Source organism: Hippocampus comes, unplaced genomic scaffold (genome assembly GCF_001891065.2).
Source record: "Hippocampus comes isolate QL1 unplaced genomic scaffold, H_comes_QL1_v1.1 scaffold155, whole genome shotgun sequence".
Lineage (NCBI taxonomy): Eukaryota > Metazoa > Chordata > Actinopteri > Syngnathiformes > Syngnathidae > Hippocampus > Hippocampus comes.
Window position 1 is genome coordinate 1,182,771 of NW_017804967.1, and position 17,133 is coordinate 1,199,903.

Below are 17,133 nucleotides of genomic sequence, written 5' to 3' on the forward strand. Positions count from 1 at the left end.
TTAAATGTCACTGAAACATTTACGAGCTCTATATAATTGACTTTTTTGTTTTTCACTTTGTTCTTTCTTTTATCTGGCGGAAACTGTCTTCCATACACCTCCCTCCTACTTTCATATCATTTTATAAAACAATATTATGACATAATTTAAAAAGTGGTCAATCAATATCTTATGAAATCGAAATCTATCTTTGGAAATATTTTATGAAATAAATGTATGTTCAACACTACATTTTTCAGTCGGTCCTTTTAAATTAATGAATTAACAAATTGAAACAAAAGTAGAAAAACAGCCTGCAGCCTGCCTTTAAACTTCAGTTTTATCCGTGCTGGTTAGTTTGAGCAAGCCGGTTAAATAATTTGTCACATGTTGTATAAATGTAACAAGTGGAAGTCTGAAATCAGCACTTCTGTTGCATCAAATTCAAATGTTTATTTTCTTCTTCTTATTCTTTATTTTACTTTGAACAACACCAAATAGCTCATGTCAGACCTCCACTGAGCCTATCTCCACTCACCTTCCTTTTGCTGCCGTCACAGAATCAAAGGAGTCAAATTTTACAATCGCAAGAGGTCACATGACCAGAATGTGCAATGGCCGCGGGTGCGGTCACAAGCCAAGGAGGATGTGTTCGCTGGCACGCCGTTTGTGTTTTGGACCAAAGTGCCAGTGCGTGACGGTGCAACGACAGAGGCCAAACAAGATTTTGTTTTGATTTGAAGCACGCGGCGATGAAGCGTCAACTTGACGCGACCTCTGTGCCGCTGACAGCCTGCCAGCGGTCATTGCACATCATCGCAGCATGGAGCAGCTCGAGGCGCCTCATCAATCTGAGGCCACCTGGGGAACGGCCGCTCAAGCTGTCAACACTGCGTGGAAACTATTTTTGAAATTCTGTTTAATTGCAACGAAAAAGAAACAAACCGAGATATCCGTGTTCCTCTTTCAGTCTGACAACTTCAGCGGGTTCCCCAGAAACCAATCAATCAAATCACAGTCATATGACTCAAAACATCAGAGAGTGAAGCATTTTGCCATCAGGGTGTATTAAGGAGTGAGCCAGGAATGTGAGGGAAGTGGTGATGTCGATGAATTGACATATTAGTGCTCAATTAAGTACCAGTTTTGACGTTTGTGCAGTTTCCCCCCTGCCAGTCATCTGAATTTACAAAAGTGGCCATTTTTGCCATTCTCGTTGAGCGAGAATTTAAAAAAAAGGTGCGATCTTTAAACACCATTAAATGCCTAACGAGAAGAGGAGCTTACATTTTGTTTCATTCAACAGATCTCACGAATCTCGTCGCCTGCTGCTTTATTTTTTACAAATTATTGACCAATCTCAAGTGTTGAAAATGGCTCAAGCTCTTTGACGATGTAATGTTAATGGTTGACCAAACCTGATGTTAACAGGAGACCCCCCAAAGTACAAGGATTCCGCCCACCACCAGCGGCACACATATAGGGCTGTGCATCTTTCAATCGCTCAATTTTATTTTATTTATTTTCTGAAACATCACAACTACGAATTACAAAGCATTGAGAAATCTGTGGGGCACAATTTTAAAAGATCCAAAAAAAAACCAATGTGCTCCAAAAAAAAAAAAAGGGAAGACATTTCTCTAAATCAGTGTCAAAATTACATTTAGGGACACATAAATCTTCTCGGATTAAAATTTCCTGTTGACCAGTGTTATTATTTATGTCCCCTGATTATTCTATTCAATCAGTTAATTGTCTGCCGTCTTGAGGAAAAAAAACTGCACAAAGGACCAGAACCGCAACTGAGGAGCTGTGATTGGCGATTTCTTCATCTATGTGTGACACTGCGACGCCGAGCTTTGTTTAAAGCGCGGCTTCGCGATAGGAGGCTGGGATACCTTGCAGTGGGTGGAGCTTATTGGGATGCCCACATTTGATGCAACAAGCACTGTTAGCGCACTCATTACTTCAATGCAAAATCCGCTGTGAAGACAGATGAGGAGAGAGAGAGCGGGAGAGATAGAGACAGAGACAGACAGAGAGAGCGAGAGAGAGAGAGAGAGAGAGAGAGAGAGAGAGAGAGAGAGAGAGGGAGAGAGAGAGCGAGGGAGAGAGGGAGAGACAAACATGGAGAGAGATGGGAGAGGTAAAAAAAAAGTGGAAAACAAGTTGTGACAGGTGGGCAGGGTGGGCTATGCGGTGGGGAGAGGGGGGGGCGGTCTTTTGGCGGGGGAGGGTCTGCTTCGTAACCAAGCACAGGAGGGTGGAGGGGCCCACACGCCAAAACCATGCGAGTGCTGATAAGGAGAAATGGAAAAGAGGAATGAGACAGGATGAGACACCATGCTGTTTGGAAAAGGGGGGGTGGGGTCATCAAGGATGACCTGGGGTGTCTCGTATGGTCCGGTCTGGTTCCGACATTCCTGTAAAGAGGCGGAGGAGAGGGGCCGCACGCAGATCTATAAGGGGCTACCAGAATCCAGCTGCATACAATCCTTTTGGAGCTTGTGATGATTGTCAGCGTTGGAGCAATTTGGATTTTTTAATTTCACAATTATGAACTCATAATCTAATTACAAGCCGTCATTTTTAAATACATGTGAACCTCTTATGATTATAGAATTCTGCATTTGATCAAGTCTATAAAGTTGCATTTTCTTAACCCTTTCATGCACCCTGAAACCTGATGACATGATAAGCGGTCCACTATAGTAACCGCTGTCCCTAGAAAGGTTAAATTCCAACCACAGTTGAGCATGATTCCCTGGTAAGAATGTTAAAAAAAATTATAATAACATTAGACGGCAATTCTGGGGCGTCAATCACATTTTAGAATGGATTGGGTTCAACCTTGGAGAAGAGAAAAAAAAAAAGAGTGAAATCCAGTTCACCCGAAATGATGCTGATGTACTTTGGCCTGAACTTTGTGTGCTTCTAAGCCTTAATGACTGGTGACCCCTGAGGAAGTGCGTGCGTGCCCTCGCACCCTGAACAAATCCTGCAAAGGGACAAAAACTTGAGTTGAGGGGCCATCGAGGGGAGTGGGGGGGCCCCACTGGGTTGTCATACCTTGCAGTGTGTGGTACTGACAGGGATTCCGATATTGGAAGCCAACACGACTGTGAGTGCGGACGCCAGTTCAATAGTGAATCCACTGTGGAGGGGGGAGGGAGAAGGAGGAGCAAAGACACATTTTTCATTGAAAATGCCCACAGCGTGTGGTGGGGTAGCGGTGGTGTTGAGGTGGGGGGGGAGGCTGCCCGATGGCACCGCCTGGCCACATTCCAAGCAAGCACGCTTAAAGTGCGAGTCACGCAATTGCTATTTAAAATATGCGTAAATGTGTGAACACACACACACACACACACACACACACACACACACACACACACACACACACACCCACACACACGCAAAAAAAAAAAACAATACCTGGACATCCACTAGATGAGTGAGTCCCAACAACTGTACCGTAGCACCCAAATACAGCGTGTATGAGAGATCAAGTATGCCACAGAAAACGATCCAATTGGGCCTAATTAGTTGAAAATGACCGTTTACGACAAATCATGTATCTTTGTCCATCGACAGACGTAAGCGACAGGCAGAACAGCAGTTAAATGCTCTTCCATTCAATGGGCCTCGGAACAATTCAGCTCTGTATCCACCTGTTGCCATTCATACAATGGAATAAGAGCTTTGCCTTCAACTAAACAGGCCCGGATTTTATACTCAATACATCAGCGTAAATTGGGGTGGGTTGTACATCAGAGCAAATACTTTTTGATGCAAATACCGTATTTTCCACTTTAAAAGGCGCAGTGGATTATGAGGCGCACCTTCAATGAGGAGCCAATTTTTTTCATACACTGGGCGCACCGCGTTATAAGACGCAATCTACAATGCATCCACTAGATGGAGCCACGCTCAAGGAAATACCAACAGAACAATCAGATGTCAGTAAAATGTATTTAATAAAGCAGCAACACAGTTCACTTAAGCAACAGCAAGTTATAACATTGACTCATTAACATTGAACTCTCTTGCCACAGCTCTATTTCCGTGTTCACCTGCGCAACCGATCGCCTGAAGTTTGAACTCTGCGTTGTCAGCATGTCTCGAGCAAGTAGCCATTTTGGGGTCGAAATATTACCGTAATGACCATACACAAGGCGTATCGGATTTTAAGGCGCGCTGTGAGCTTTTAAGAAAACGGAAGGCTTTTAGGTGCGCCTCATAGTATGGAAAATACGGTACTACAAGACCCAAAAACTATGAGTTCCCAAAACTTGAGGTGGCTTTCGTGAGCTATTCCAAACAGAGCCTTCAGCTCAAAACACTCGCGTCTGTGTTGTATTCACACCAAATAGACTCTGCTCAAAGGAAGAAGAGCACCATGACAAATCACGTGACTTAGTTGTCCATCTTTTCACGTCTCCTTGATAGTCACGGCATTGACCCAAATAGTACTAACACCAAATATTGAGTCGGATGACGTTCGTTTCCCCAGATGCTCCACCGCTGCAAGGCATTGACTCATTGACCCTTCTGATGTGAAAGACGCAGTTAGCTGTCCTAAATAATTCAAATAAAAGCGGTACATGTATTTCTTGGCACAGCAACATTGTTTCATAATGAATACACCCCATTCCGTGGGACCGTCGTTCAACTGTAGGAGTGTGGGCGCTGCGCGTTTCTTCTTCTCAGTGGCTCACTGGCAAAGCCGTGTGAGAGCGGCAACGATCGCTGACAATGAAGAAAATAAATGTTTCCGTCCATTAAACTCTTTATCTAGCCGCAATGTGCATCTGCAGTGTCGGCGCAAACAAATGTGAGACCGCATAATAGAGGCACAACCAGTCAAGCCCATTAACACACTGGCCTGCCCTGGCTCCCACACAGCGAGGCATGGAAACAGACACGGGAGGAAGGAGCTCCTTTGGAACGCCGAACCAGAGCAAATTTGCCTTTGCGCGTTGGCAACAGGCGGTGACGGTGATGGAAAGGGAGGGAGATTAGGAAAGAAAAGGAAGGAAGGAAAGAAGGTGCCAAAGAGAGAGGAGACATGGAGAAAGAGGGGAAAAAAATGATGAGACAGCAAGGCCGTGAGAATGACTGGGAGATGATATGGGAAGGAACGAGATTTAGAGGTGAGGCACGAGGAAAACAAAACGACGAGGAGGGGAACGAAGGGAAGAGGAAAGGAAGAACATTAAACACAGACTGAAGAGGTTTAATGGACGGGGCATGATGGAATGAAGAAAAGTGGGAAGAGCAAAAGGACGAGTCTGTCTGGTGTCCCTCGTCTGGTACATGGACTGAAGCCAGCGTTCCCAATGCGGTGCCTCCCTCCCCTTTCCACTTGTACAGTTCACTTTATCCAGAAGGCCAAAGTAGTTCCTGCGGCCTCTTGTGATGCTCCGACACAAACAAGCATGCGCATGTCAAAGAAGAATCCTTGAACAGTCATGACTAATATTCATAAGGGCTGAGCTTTCAAAGAAACGCCCTTGACGGATGAAAGGGAAAAAAATGGAGTGACGTGTGGCCGAATTTCACTGCAGGAAGAACATTTTTCACCGTAAAACCTTTAGTCTGAAAAGAAATAATGTTACAGAAAAAAAAGGAGGGGGGTGGGGGCTTAGTGTTCAACAAAAAAAATTGCGACGCAAATCCAACCTAATGATTCTTGTTGTGAAATGTGATCATGCCAGCATGGTCAAGCAACTCAATGACTGGAAATTCGCTGAACGCACCCAATCGAAACGTCACAAAGTCGTCAAATTAGCTGCGTTCGCTGCTGGTCGCTCCGAGTATTGAATTCAAGCGCTTGTTCATTTCCAATAAGGTTTGTCGCCGTTCGCGTCCCGTAGAAGTCGAGTCCATTCCAAATGACTTTGGAGTGAGCGGCAAGGTCCGCCCCCCGGACTCTTTGCCAGCCAATCGTAGGGCACAGATAGACAACTCATTCAAACTCATATTCAGAGTGAAAATTTTGAGTTGGCAGTGAAACTAACATGCATGTTTTTGGAATGCGGGGGGGAAGGGATACAGGAAAAAAAAAAACCTACACAAGCATGAGGAAAACACGCAAGCTACATTGCGCTGTTATTGCACTTGAAGCCATAAGCTTAAAAATAGTGGACAAGAATGTTCCTGAGGCAGGCACACATAAATTTACACACCCAAAAAAAAACCCCACACATACCGGCGAGGTAAAAGGCAAAGCAGGCATCAATAGGGAGCCCGCAAGAACACATCGTCAATGTGCGCTGACCGCTGTTTCGGTCTCAGGACAGAGCGAGCCCTTGAGCTTCTGATATATTCGTGATCATTATGTAACAAGTGGACAAACTGAAGAACAACATGCAGCATGTCACTCCCACTTCATTCTTTGTCTGAAGGCCAAACTAATGTTCCGGACATTAGAGTCCATTCACAAATTAGTGCAGCTTCATTAGTAGGCATTTGGAAATGCATTCAGTGGAAATTAGTCATCCTATTAAAGGTGATCTTAAATTAAAATCTTGGAAGTTGAAATGGGCTAATTTCCATTCCAGCCACAGTTAGTGAGTCAAAATAGATAATCTGTATGAAAAACAGTAAGCATAGCCACCCAACGTGTCTTCTGAATACGCCCACACATGCTGGCCACATTGCCCCCCCCGTGCGTTCTCTCTCACCTTGAAGGTGTGATGGGAGTCAGATCCTTCCCCATGGTTTGGATGACCCGGCGGCCCCACACCCACAGGCCGGCGCAGATGCCCACGCCGCCATAAAAAAGCAACCAGATGGGAGTGGCGGCGTCCTGCATCACACCACCCTGGTCATAGATCATCCACAGCGCCACCAGAGGTCCGATGGCATTACTGCACAAGGGGGGGGGCTTGGGGTTAGCCTTAAGGTTATTTGCTGCTGCTTGAACTAGGATATATTTCAATGGCATTACTGCACAAGGGAGGGGGACGGAGCTTGGGGTTAGCCTTGAGGTTATTTGCTGCTGCTTGAACTAGGATATATTTCATGCAATGGTCACTTGGCACGCTCTCTCTCTCTCTCTCTCTCTCTCTCTCTCTCTCCCTCTTTCTCTCTCTCTCTCTTCAAAGTACAATGTTTCCACATCTTGCCACATACAGGTATGTCCTATTGCAATGATACAGTGTGAGAATGTGACTTACATCGGGTTATAGTCAACTGACGTGTCTTCAGAAGCATCCCACTCGAAAACAAATTTCCTGTCATTCAGGTGACGCGTTCTGCGGCGTTTCTTCATCCCACCCAAGTAACGTTCCTGCAAGGTTGAACATTTTTACTGACTGTGGATTGTCACTGCAGGTCTGACTTCCACATTCTGATTTAGAGCCAACGGCTTTTTTTTTTTTTAAAAAACATTTATATGGCTTTATCTAGTTACATGTATCGTTCAAGTGTATTGTCTTCTTTGGCATTTGACTCAGCATGACTCAGATTTGATCTTAGTTTTACTGTTTGGTGCCTTCTACCATCTTTGTTACTGATTTATAGCTTTATTGTTCCACATATGTTAGTTGCCCCATGTACAGCACTTTGTATGCAGCGATGGCTGTTTGAAAATGCTCTATAAATACAGTTGAATTGAAGTGACATGTTTTGTGAGATATGAATGAATCCGTGAAACAACTCATATGTGGCAATGTAAATAAACTTGTCTTACAGAGGAGCAGCAACACTGATGTATGGTGAACTGCCTATAATAACATCCATCATTCACAAGTATAAATGGAATTGTAAATATAGGTTTATTGTATTCCTATGCCATGATGGCAGTGGGCTGTGTCTCCCTCGCTGAAACACAGAAATTGACTTTTTGTCTGAAAATGGGCACCAGCACACTTTTCCTTCACCCCCTAGGCATCTTCTCACTCTCTTGAGGTCTATTAAACAAGCAAGTCCAAAACTCCACATCCACCTCTCATGCTAAATCACTGTTGCATTTCTAATGAAAACATGTACATTTCCATGGTGGAGACAATGCATTCATGAAGCATTAGGAAAGTCCAACCTTAATAGCCTGTAGTTCTTTGCCTTTGTCTTTTTCCTCTCTTATTTTTTGCCGCCCATCGTCCTCTTCGTTCCCGTTGTTCTCCCTCTCTATCCGCTCTCGTCGTTCCCGTCTTTCTCTTTCTTGTGGATCCTCTGCAACAGACTTCACCGGTTAGTACGAACACCTCCACTGTGCAATGAACGACAGTAACTGACTGAGCCAAAGGATGAGACAAACCGAGCATTTTCCGTCCAATGTCTTGAAAGACCCTTCTCCTTTTCCTCTCCTCCTCCATCAGCTTCCTCCTCTCCTCGATCTCTTGCTCCCGCCGCTTCAGAGCCTCTGCCTCCCTCTCTGCTTTTGAAAGGAACTTTGGCTGAAATCGGGGGAAAGATGTGAGGAGGTGAGGCAAGAAATGCGCTGCGGGTCTATAAAAGCTAAGAGCAAGTGTTTTTCAGTAAACTCCCTACCTTTGCCTCTGCTTCTTCCTCTGCCTTCTTCTTGGCAAGAAGCTCTTCCAAAGATAATGGCTGCACCTGAAAAGAAGCGACACAGGTTTAACACTTATAAAGGCTGTAGTATAAAATCATCAGCGAGATCGCACCTTCTCCTTTTTCTTTTTGTCATCTTCTTCCTCGGGTTTTATGTCCTTCTCGCTCTTTAGCTTGGCATCCTTTGACTTGGGTGAGAGACTTCTTTGGAAAAGATAACAAAACAGTGTTGTAAGGGATTCAAGAGCATGTTTTATTCGACAGATTTTTTTTTCGATACCACTGATCCTCACTAGTGTCACTTTAAGCAAGAGAAGACGAGGTACACTCTGGACTGGTTGCCAGTCAATCGTAGGGCACATATAGGCACAAAATGACTCATACTCACATTCTCACTGATTTATAGTCTTCAATGAACCTATGAAGCATGTATTTGGAATTTTGGAAGAAGCCAGAGTACTATACAATACAATACAATACATGCTGATTTATATAGAGGAAAACCAAGCCAGGCACTGGAAGATTGTGCAAACTCCACAAAGGAATGCTGGATCCTGGATTTGAACTACCAACTCCAGAACTGTGGGGCAGTTCCACTATCACTATCACCATGCTGCTTCCATTACAGCAATGGATAATAAAAGGAAGAGGAAAAACTGTGGTTGCATGGTTGCAATGGCTGTCACTTAAAAATTTGCAGGAGTGTATAGCTCAAGTAAAACTGAAACCAAAATATGGTAATATCATCAAAAATATTTGGTCTCCTAAAGATGTGCAAGTATCTATGTACCTGGAGCGCCGACTGCGATCCTTATCACGCCGATGGCTGTCTCGGTCCTTCCGACTTCTGTCTCGGTCCTTGTCTCTGTCACGTTCCTTGTCCCTGTCTTTTATGCGGCGGTCTCTGAAGTCATCACGCGAGTCAAAAAAGGAGACAAGTTCAACCACAGCCACATATGAAATGCCAAAGCGAGCAGTGCTTCTCAACTGTTGCCACCCTGGCACCCTCATTTTCCTATTGTTGCAAAGTTGCGACCCACTTGTGTAGATGTTATGACGAATAAAGAATATTTTGTTTAAAGATAGCCTATTAAAACACATGTATAGTGTATAATATTTTCAAACACAGATTCAAATAGATTTGATATACCACCTTAAGAGGCTGAGGTCTACTGAATTTGTATTTGGAGTAAACTAGTGGCTAGAGCACGAGGCACCTACACTTCCAGTCGCTTACCTAATATGTTCCATTTGGGAGTTTCATACGCCTCGGTACTGTACCAAAATCGTCGAAATAAGAACACATGTATTTTTTATTTTTATTTTTAATTTTTTTTTTACAAGCTGTCCGCAATTCAGCAGTTGAGAATCACTGTTCTTAAAGGTGCTCCTATCAACATTGGGATACCTTTCGATCGATTTTGAGCGATTGCGTTCTCGAGATCGACGCCGTTTGCGTGGAGGTGATGGTTTCCGATCTCTTTCTCGTGAGCGGCTGTGTTTCCGCTCTCTGTCTTTGGTCCCTGAGGAGTCAACATCTTTCTTCTCTGAGGAATCGGCTGCCATCTGAATGCATAAACCTGGAGATGGTTGAGTGCACTGACTTTATACGAAAAGAAATTTGACAACATTCCTATTAAGCACAGTTAAGTTATACCCTTATTTCATTTAAAATGCTGCATGCTCGGGCCAGCGTGAAATACAACCAACACACGATCGGGCAATATGAACGCACGTCTTTTCGATAGGGGACTTCATTTATGCATCTCCCTCGTGACTTCCGTGTCATTAAGATACAAAACAAATAAACGCAGCAGTTCCTTTCAAACCACTGTTTCATTTCCACATTGTGATAACGCACTTGAGATGGTGAATGGCTGCAATGCGTACAGTGTAGAGCAACTGAACTAGCACTTGAGAGAGAGAGCAATTTAGCAACGGACGAATTATGTATCAGAAACAACACGAATGTTAACCACTTCTTTTATATTCAAACTAAGTGTTTAAATATATTATTGTAAGCTTACCGTGATGCCTTGTAAACAAAACACTTGCGATTAATGTACGCTTCAAGAAGACGCCATTTCGCTGGACCCAAGGGAAGGTGACGAGGTATGATGGGAATTGTAGTACTGAAGATCCATTGTGCAAGTTCTAACCTCAATGTTAAACTACATTTCCCTGCGAGAAGAAGCTGCCGTTTTCGAACACCTCAATGCCCGTTCAAAACTTCCTCTCATCTCAAGCACAAGGGGGCGACCGCGTTTTACGTAAAATGAATGTTCACTGTCAGAAACGTGCAAATTTTGTTGAAACTCAAAGCCACTTTTTACCCATAATTTAGGTATTGGTGTAAATTTGAAAGGATTAATTGAATTACTTGGCACCAGCATTTTCAGACAGGCCGTTTTAAGACGAGCGTGACAAATGGGCTATGTGGAAAGCTTGAAATAGCATGATATAATATCATGCTATTTTAAGCTTTCCACAGTTAACTATTTACATGATTATATATTACCTTTGGCATGATGGCGATCTAATTTGTTCTGAAATATGAGGTATTTTGGTGACAGAAGTGGAGACCTTGCTCACGAAAACCCACGTCATGACGTAATCCGCACCGTTCATAAAACATCAATCCATCCATCCATAGATTCATTTTGTGCACTGCTGTACTAAGCACATTATGTTTAAAAGGGTGTTAATAAGTTAAACGTTATATCGGCCAGTTTATTTTACTTTTTCATAGTTGTGTTGTCTTCTACTCTTCTTATTGAAGAGTATATGTAGTTATATGAAGTATAATATGTTAAAATAGAATTACCTAACTTCAGCCTTTTTTATCCAGGTCTTTGTTTTCAATTGTTAAAAAATAAATAAATAAAATAAAATTCAATATCTATCGATATCGACCAATGTTAAATACTTATGTCGTTACTCGTTATACCCTTATTCAGTGATATCACCCAGCGTTAATTAATGCTAATATTATGCCATCAGACAGCTATGGCCCCTCCATCAGGTTTGCTTGTGGGAGATGCGACAGTTTAAAGGTTTAATCTTCTGGCCAATCCAATTTGGTATTGGCCAAGGTTCACTCGGCAGTCCTCTGAGAAATGATCAATCATCGACAAACTGGATGGCCTGTCGGCGAGGAGTGCGCCTTCCTCGGACACGCATTTGCGGGCGAGCGCATGGAGGTGGAATTTGAAAAATTTCCAAGCAACGGCGCCTTGACGAGAGAGCTGCTCAGAGCACCTCTTACCCAGGTACACTTGTCAGACATCCCACTGGCTGCTCAGAAAAAGTGGGTGTGGTGGTCTGTAGGGGCAGGGGTAACTCACTCAATCTTACACGTATGAAACCCAATAATTTCCTTGGATTGAGTGAAACTGGTGCTTTGAGAGCAGGAATGAACAAGAATTCTCAGAGATGTGTAAATGGAGGAAAACACCGCTTCGTCTTCCATGAGGTGTATAAGCCATGAAAACCAATCACTCGTCAGAAGCGCAAATGGCTTTCAAATCAACTTTTTAGAATTAGAATGATACGAGTGATTACAAATACAATCCATGGCAACTTCCATTTGATCAAGGCGGATGTCCCTGCAGACCAAAAAAAAAAAAAAAAAAACTGCTGCAAACATGCACATTTGTATGACTTGCCTACTGGGGTTAACTGCTGAAGAACAAACACAAACATATTCATATATGGGAACTTATTTCTGATATGTACTGTGAAAATAAAAGCATGGGAGGGAGGGGAAACTGAAATTGTGTGAGCTGTTGTGCCACTTGAAAAGCTCACACTGATAATCAATAACGGGGATCATCTCAGACAGGGAAGCCCATTAGACACCCACGCGGCATTTCATTACCGCCGCCAAACCCACTAACTTTGCTCCATTCCAATCCACTTCTATAAAATCTTCCCGCCCCATCCGTCTCCCTTTCACTTATTAGAGCGGAAAACTCACAAAACGAAACGACAATGTTACACATAATAGATGCAGCAGAGGGACTTGGGTGGGCGTTTATTATCCATATAAACGTTTCCTCTGTCCCAATTAGAAATTGATAGGTTGATAAAAGAAACTGAGAGGTGAACATAGGGCAGCGCGCTTTCTCGGGGGACACTAATTAGCTCTTAGATGCATTTTTTTCCCCTGATAGACAGGGGATATTAACCTCCACGCCAGTAAAATCCCTTGGCTAACCACAACACCAGCTCGCCCCCAGTCAAACAAAGCCATGAGTCATACTTAAAGTGCACAATAAGTGCTTGAACCACCTTTAAAAGGATTCAAACATACTATAGGTACAACAATTAATCAAATTAATTAAATTATTTTGATAATTCCTTGGAGTTTTAGCCTCTCAACAGTAAAACTTCAAAAGAATGAGTATCTCAAACACAGGTGTCAAATTGTGGGCAAGATCCAGGCCTCCGCATCTGAATGTGTGCTTTTAGTACATATGTTAGACTGACATTATTTCCTATGTGAGATATCGCTTTGGTTTTCGTACAGTTTAGTCTGAGTCGGGACTTGGTTACACTGTGTTTTAAACTGTATTTTTAGGAAGGGGTGAGGGGAGAGGGTCTACAAAATAAGGAACGGAATTTTTTGAATGTCAACGTTGCACTATATTTACTTATATCTGTCTTGATTTGGCCCAAAAAACACACAATGACCAGTGATGCAATATATACCAATCATCTATATACCGAGGCGACAAGTTTTTATTGCTTTCTGTTCCTAAAAAGGCATTTAGAGCCCGGATAACCTGAAAGTAACTTCACTCGACCAAGGGCCATACAACAGAACCTTAAGATTTGAAGACAGAGCCTAAAACACCCCAAAACTGTATTTCTCACAACTGTTTTTTTCTCCCACCGGGTTAATTCATGAGAAAATGCTTAAACCCACAACAAAAGAAAATTACACACATCTGCAAGCCATTATGTCTCATCGCAGAGTGCAGCAGGGCCACAAATACAGAGAGAATACTGTATATTGTGGAGTGCGGAGTGGAAAGTGCACATAGAGCTGAACATAATCGAAAGATCTCTCTCCAACAAACATGTATTGTATTGTCAGTTTGCTCCTAACGCAACACAACCTAACCATGCTTCATCTTCATCTGTGGTGAAGGACACAGTGAGATTACCACGGATTAGCCTGTACTGTCACGCCTAAAAATACACTTGACACGGTGATACTTGATGACAGAATACATATTTTTTCCCCTCTCATTTTTTTTCCCGGGTTGTCAGACAGACTCGTCACACACAATTACAAGAAATAACAGACCTGCAGTGTTGTCATGGCAACTGTCCATCACTCACCAGTTACGTCTACAATCCAATGAAATCCATCCATCCATTTCCAACAGCGCTTATTCTAACAGGTTCGCGGGGAGTTGCTGTTGCCTATGCCAGCAGACCTCGGGCGGAAGGCACACTAGACCCTGAACTGGTCGCCAGTCAGTCACAGGGCACATATAGAGACCAGTCACACCCACATTCACACCGTCACTGAGTGAGACCCGTCCCCATGATGCCCGCACATACGTGTACCACTACACCATCAGTGACTCTAATGAAATCAAATTTTTCTATTACCTTCACTTATTTTGATTGTATGTGTTTTTTTGCAAGTTTGTTTGCATTGGTGTGCAGGTTTGCTTAAAAAAAATCTGGTGCAGAAATTTGGTCCAGTTGGTATGGATGCAGTGTATTTTAAAATGTAATTTTATTCAACGCAGAGTCAACTTTGATTGGAGGTTAGTCAATTTATCCACAGGTGTCAAACATTTTCCACTGGACTCAGTCCTACCTGGTGTAAATGGCATCCAAAATGCCCAAATTGGCCGCAGAACTGGGGACATAGGAGCCCATTTGAGCCATAATGCAGATCAGGGCCACTTGGCGGATGTAGGAGCTCTTTCCCCCCATGTTTGGGCCAGTGATGATCATTGTTCTTTGTCCATCCGCCTTTAGTGAAGAAGAAGTCAGGAGTTGTAACAAAAGGAAAAAAACGTACTTGGAAGTGATATACAGTCAAGGGATATTTGGATGCTAAGGAGGTGGGAGGACTTGAAGCGTTGGCTTGTTAAAACGGAAACCCACTCAAATAGTGACGGGCAAAGTGTGCTTGTGCTGTTATCTACATTCGTGTGTGTGTGTGTGTGTGTGTGTGTGTGTGTGTGTGTGAGTGAGAGAGAGAAAGACATATGTGCTGCTGGCATTTTCTTTCGGCAATGTGAGTATGCAAACATCTGTGTGATTTATCTTAGCTTTAGGTCAAAAGCTTTTGCACGTTCCTGTCTGTAGACGTGTGTGTACCTGTAGCTGCGCATGATTGGGCACATACTGGCTGTGCTCTCCCATGAGTAGGTCTATAGCGGGGTGTCTGCCATCCTTGATCACAATTTGACGCTCACTGTCAGACACCTCTGGCCTGCAACAGAATAAAAAGAGAAAATTATAGAGGTGACAGTTGCAGTTCTGAATAATGAAAGGAATAAAACTAATGGCGAGATAAGCGTAAATCATGGGGGGGAAGCAGGGAGGAGAGAATGGAATTGACCAAGGTTGGGGGTAAAGGATTGAGATGGCAGGTGGAGGGTTTGGATTTATGAATGACATGAGAGGTTTGGGAGGCATCAGGGAGGCAGAAATGCATGACAATTTTGGGCTCAGACATTTCCTTTCTGTAGTCATTTCATCATTCATGTTAATTGAAATGTTTTTTTGTGTGAATATTGAGCCCTTTTTTCTGCCTAATATTAAAAATGCATTTTTTTCAATATTTGTTATTTTCGTAGCATTTTAATCTCTGCTTTTTTTCAGTGTGGTCTTAAAAATGATTTGGCACCGCAGCAAGGATTTTTCAGTCAAGGTTTTATATAATAACAATCGTTCTTCGGGTTGTATTTGGATATAGTCGGTGTGTGTGTGTGTCTGTGTGTGCACAAGTGTGTGTGTGTCAGTGAGTGGGACAAATGTTGGCGTTCTGGCTGAGCACGCTGCTCAGCCCAATGCACTCACCCACGCACCGCCTGCCCGATACTATAGGACACGACACTGGAAACATGTATGTATACACACATGCGTGCGCGCGCGTGCACGCACGCACGCACGCACACACACACACACACAAAAACAAAATTGCAAGAGGATATCACCGGCAATATTCTCCATGTTTGGCCACCTCAGCCAATGAGAAGAGACAGTCCATGGTTGCTAGGTGACTAATAGCCCTTTTCATGGTGTGATAGTGCTCCCCAAACTGACTGCAAGAGAGCAATGAGGATAGAGAGATTTGCAAGCGTAAATTACCGGAAATGCATAATTGTATTTGCAGTCGATGGCACTGCTCGTGCACTTGAACAGAACATGACTGTGGCAGACAACACTTTGGACTGACTGAACACTCCAAACTGTGTTCATCATGCACAGAGCGTGTGTGTGTATATCATACTCCATAAAAGCGGTCCACTCCCTTTGGCAGTCCAGAAGCAGCTGCTCACGGAGCTGCAGCAGCTTCTTGTGACGCTCCACCACAAAGGGAGAGTGATACCTGCCGACCACTTTGGTGCTGCACAGCAAAAGGAGATGAAGTTCGTTTTTGATTTCTTGAAAAGAAGTGATTTAGGAGAGGCAAGTATTCCACCAGACAGCAACAATATGGACTGTAGCTTTTCAATACTGAATCCTGAAAAACCTTGTGTGGTTTTCTTCGTAAAGAAAGCTGCATTATAAGCCAGAACTGGAGAGTGCACGTCACATTCTCGCAAATTCGCACTCTTGCAAGAGTGACACGACTTCAAAATGACTCAGCAAAAGCAGATGTCACATCCTTATTACGCACATTTGACAATAAAGTTGTATTCAATTCAATTATTTTTGAATAAATACTTCATATAATTAGGTAAACAGCAGCTGAGAAAGCGGATATGAACCATTGTTGCTGAACCTGGCTTGACTTCTCTTCCCAAAAGGTGCACAACAAATAAATGGGTACCCAAGGCAGAAAAAAAATCCTCAAGCATTTTTTCATTTCGTTTTTATTTACTTTTTGTTGAAGTCATGAAGTCGTTTCATGTAATCAAAATAATTATTTGCCCCACCTTGTTTTCTGATAGCCTGGCAGTGATCGCGCCATGGTAGTCTAAATTTTAAAATACTGCATTTATAGCCCAAATAAGTCATTTTCCATCTTTCCATTCGTGTGTTGCAGCTCACCTGCTGACTTTAACCCAGTCACGAGGAACAATGGAGGACTGCGAGTTCTTCACCTCAATCAGAAACTGTCAGAAGAGGAGACAAACCGGCACTGAGCCACCACGTCATTGTTCTTGACTTGTCTTGCCATTCAGGCTGCATCAGTAGGTACCTCCTGTCCTGACACGGTGGTGTAGTCGAGGGTGGGGGCTTTCAGCACAATTCGAACATGTTTGCGATGGTCCTGAATCTCTTGCAGAACTTTCTGGATTTGCTCTCTTCTTTCCCGCAGCACCGGAAAGCCAGAGAGATCCGAGAAGAGCTCTGTCTTATTCCCACACCTGCAACATGTGACAATGAAATTATATTGTATTCACGCTATCCCATCTTCAATTTCTTCTTTACCCTTAAAAT

General features: G+C 43.3%; 2 protein-coding genes across 9 annotated transcripts in view; both read right to left on the bottom strand.

Annotated features, from left to right (window-relative positions):
• Nucleotides 1–17,133, bottom strand: part of slc20a2 (solute carrier family 20 member 2) — a 61,241-nt gene that overhangs the window by 2,535 nt on the left and 41,573 nt on the right. For 4 of the 8 annotated variants that reach the window (XM_019886779.1, XM_019886803.1, XM_019886788.1 and 1 more), the window contains exons 9-10: nucleotides 6,663–6,848; nucleotides 3,049–3,133 (exon numbers count right to left, since the gene is read on the bottom strand). In XM_019886779.1, coding sequence (XP_019742338.1) covers nucleotides 3,049–3,133; nucleotides 6,663–6,848 — 271 coding nt within the window. Of the gene's footprint in view, nucleotides 1–1,877; nucleotides 1,963–2,064; nucleotides 2,978–3,048; nucleotides 3,134–6,658; nucleotides 6,849–17,133 lie in introns of those variants that run through there. The other 4 variants (XR_002170230.1, XM_019886823.1, XM_019886813.1 and 1 more) reach the window with 4 other exon arrangements.
• On the bottom strand, nucleotides 7,061–10,629 carry LOC109525943 (probable ATP-dependent RNA helicase DDX23). Its single transcript, XM_019886878.1, has 8 exons — nucleotides 10,521–10,629; nucleotides 9,902–10,073; nucleotides 9,284–9,397; nucleotides 8,607–8,697; nucleotides 8,473–8,538; nucleotides 8,240–8,378; nucleotides 8,021–8,154; nucleotides 7,061–7,270 (listed from the first exon to the last, which is right to left on the bottom strand). Exons 2-8 carry the CDS (start codon nucleotides 10,057–10,059, stop codon nucleotides 7,154–7,156), a joined length of 819 nt encoding a protein of 272 aa, XP_019742437.1. The 5' UTR covers nucleotides 10,060–10,073; nucleotides 10,521–10,629; the 3' UTR covers nucleotides 7,061–7,153.

Coding starts and splice junctions, on each gene's coding strand:
- LOC109525943 (XM_019886878.1), bottom strand. CDS start 10,059: ATGGCAGCCGATTCCTCAGAGAAGAAAGATGTTGACTCCTCAGGGACC. Junction 9,398..9,901: donor CGCTCAAAATCGATCGAAAG/GTATCCCAATGT, acceptor TGATGACTTCAG/AGACCGCCGCATAAAAGACA. Junction 8,539..8,606: donor ACAAAAAGAAAAAGGAGAAG/GTGCGATCTCGC, acceptor GCTTCTTTTCAG/GTGCAGCCATTATCTTTGGA.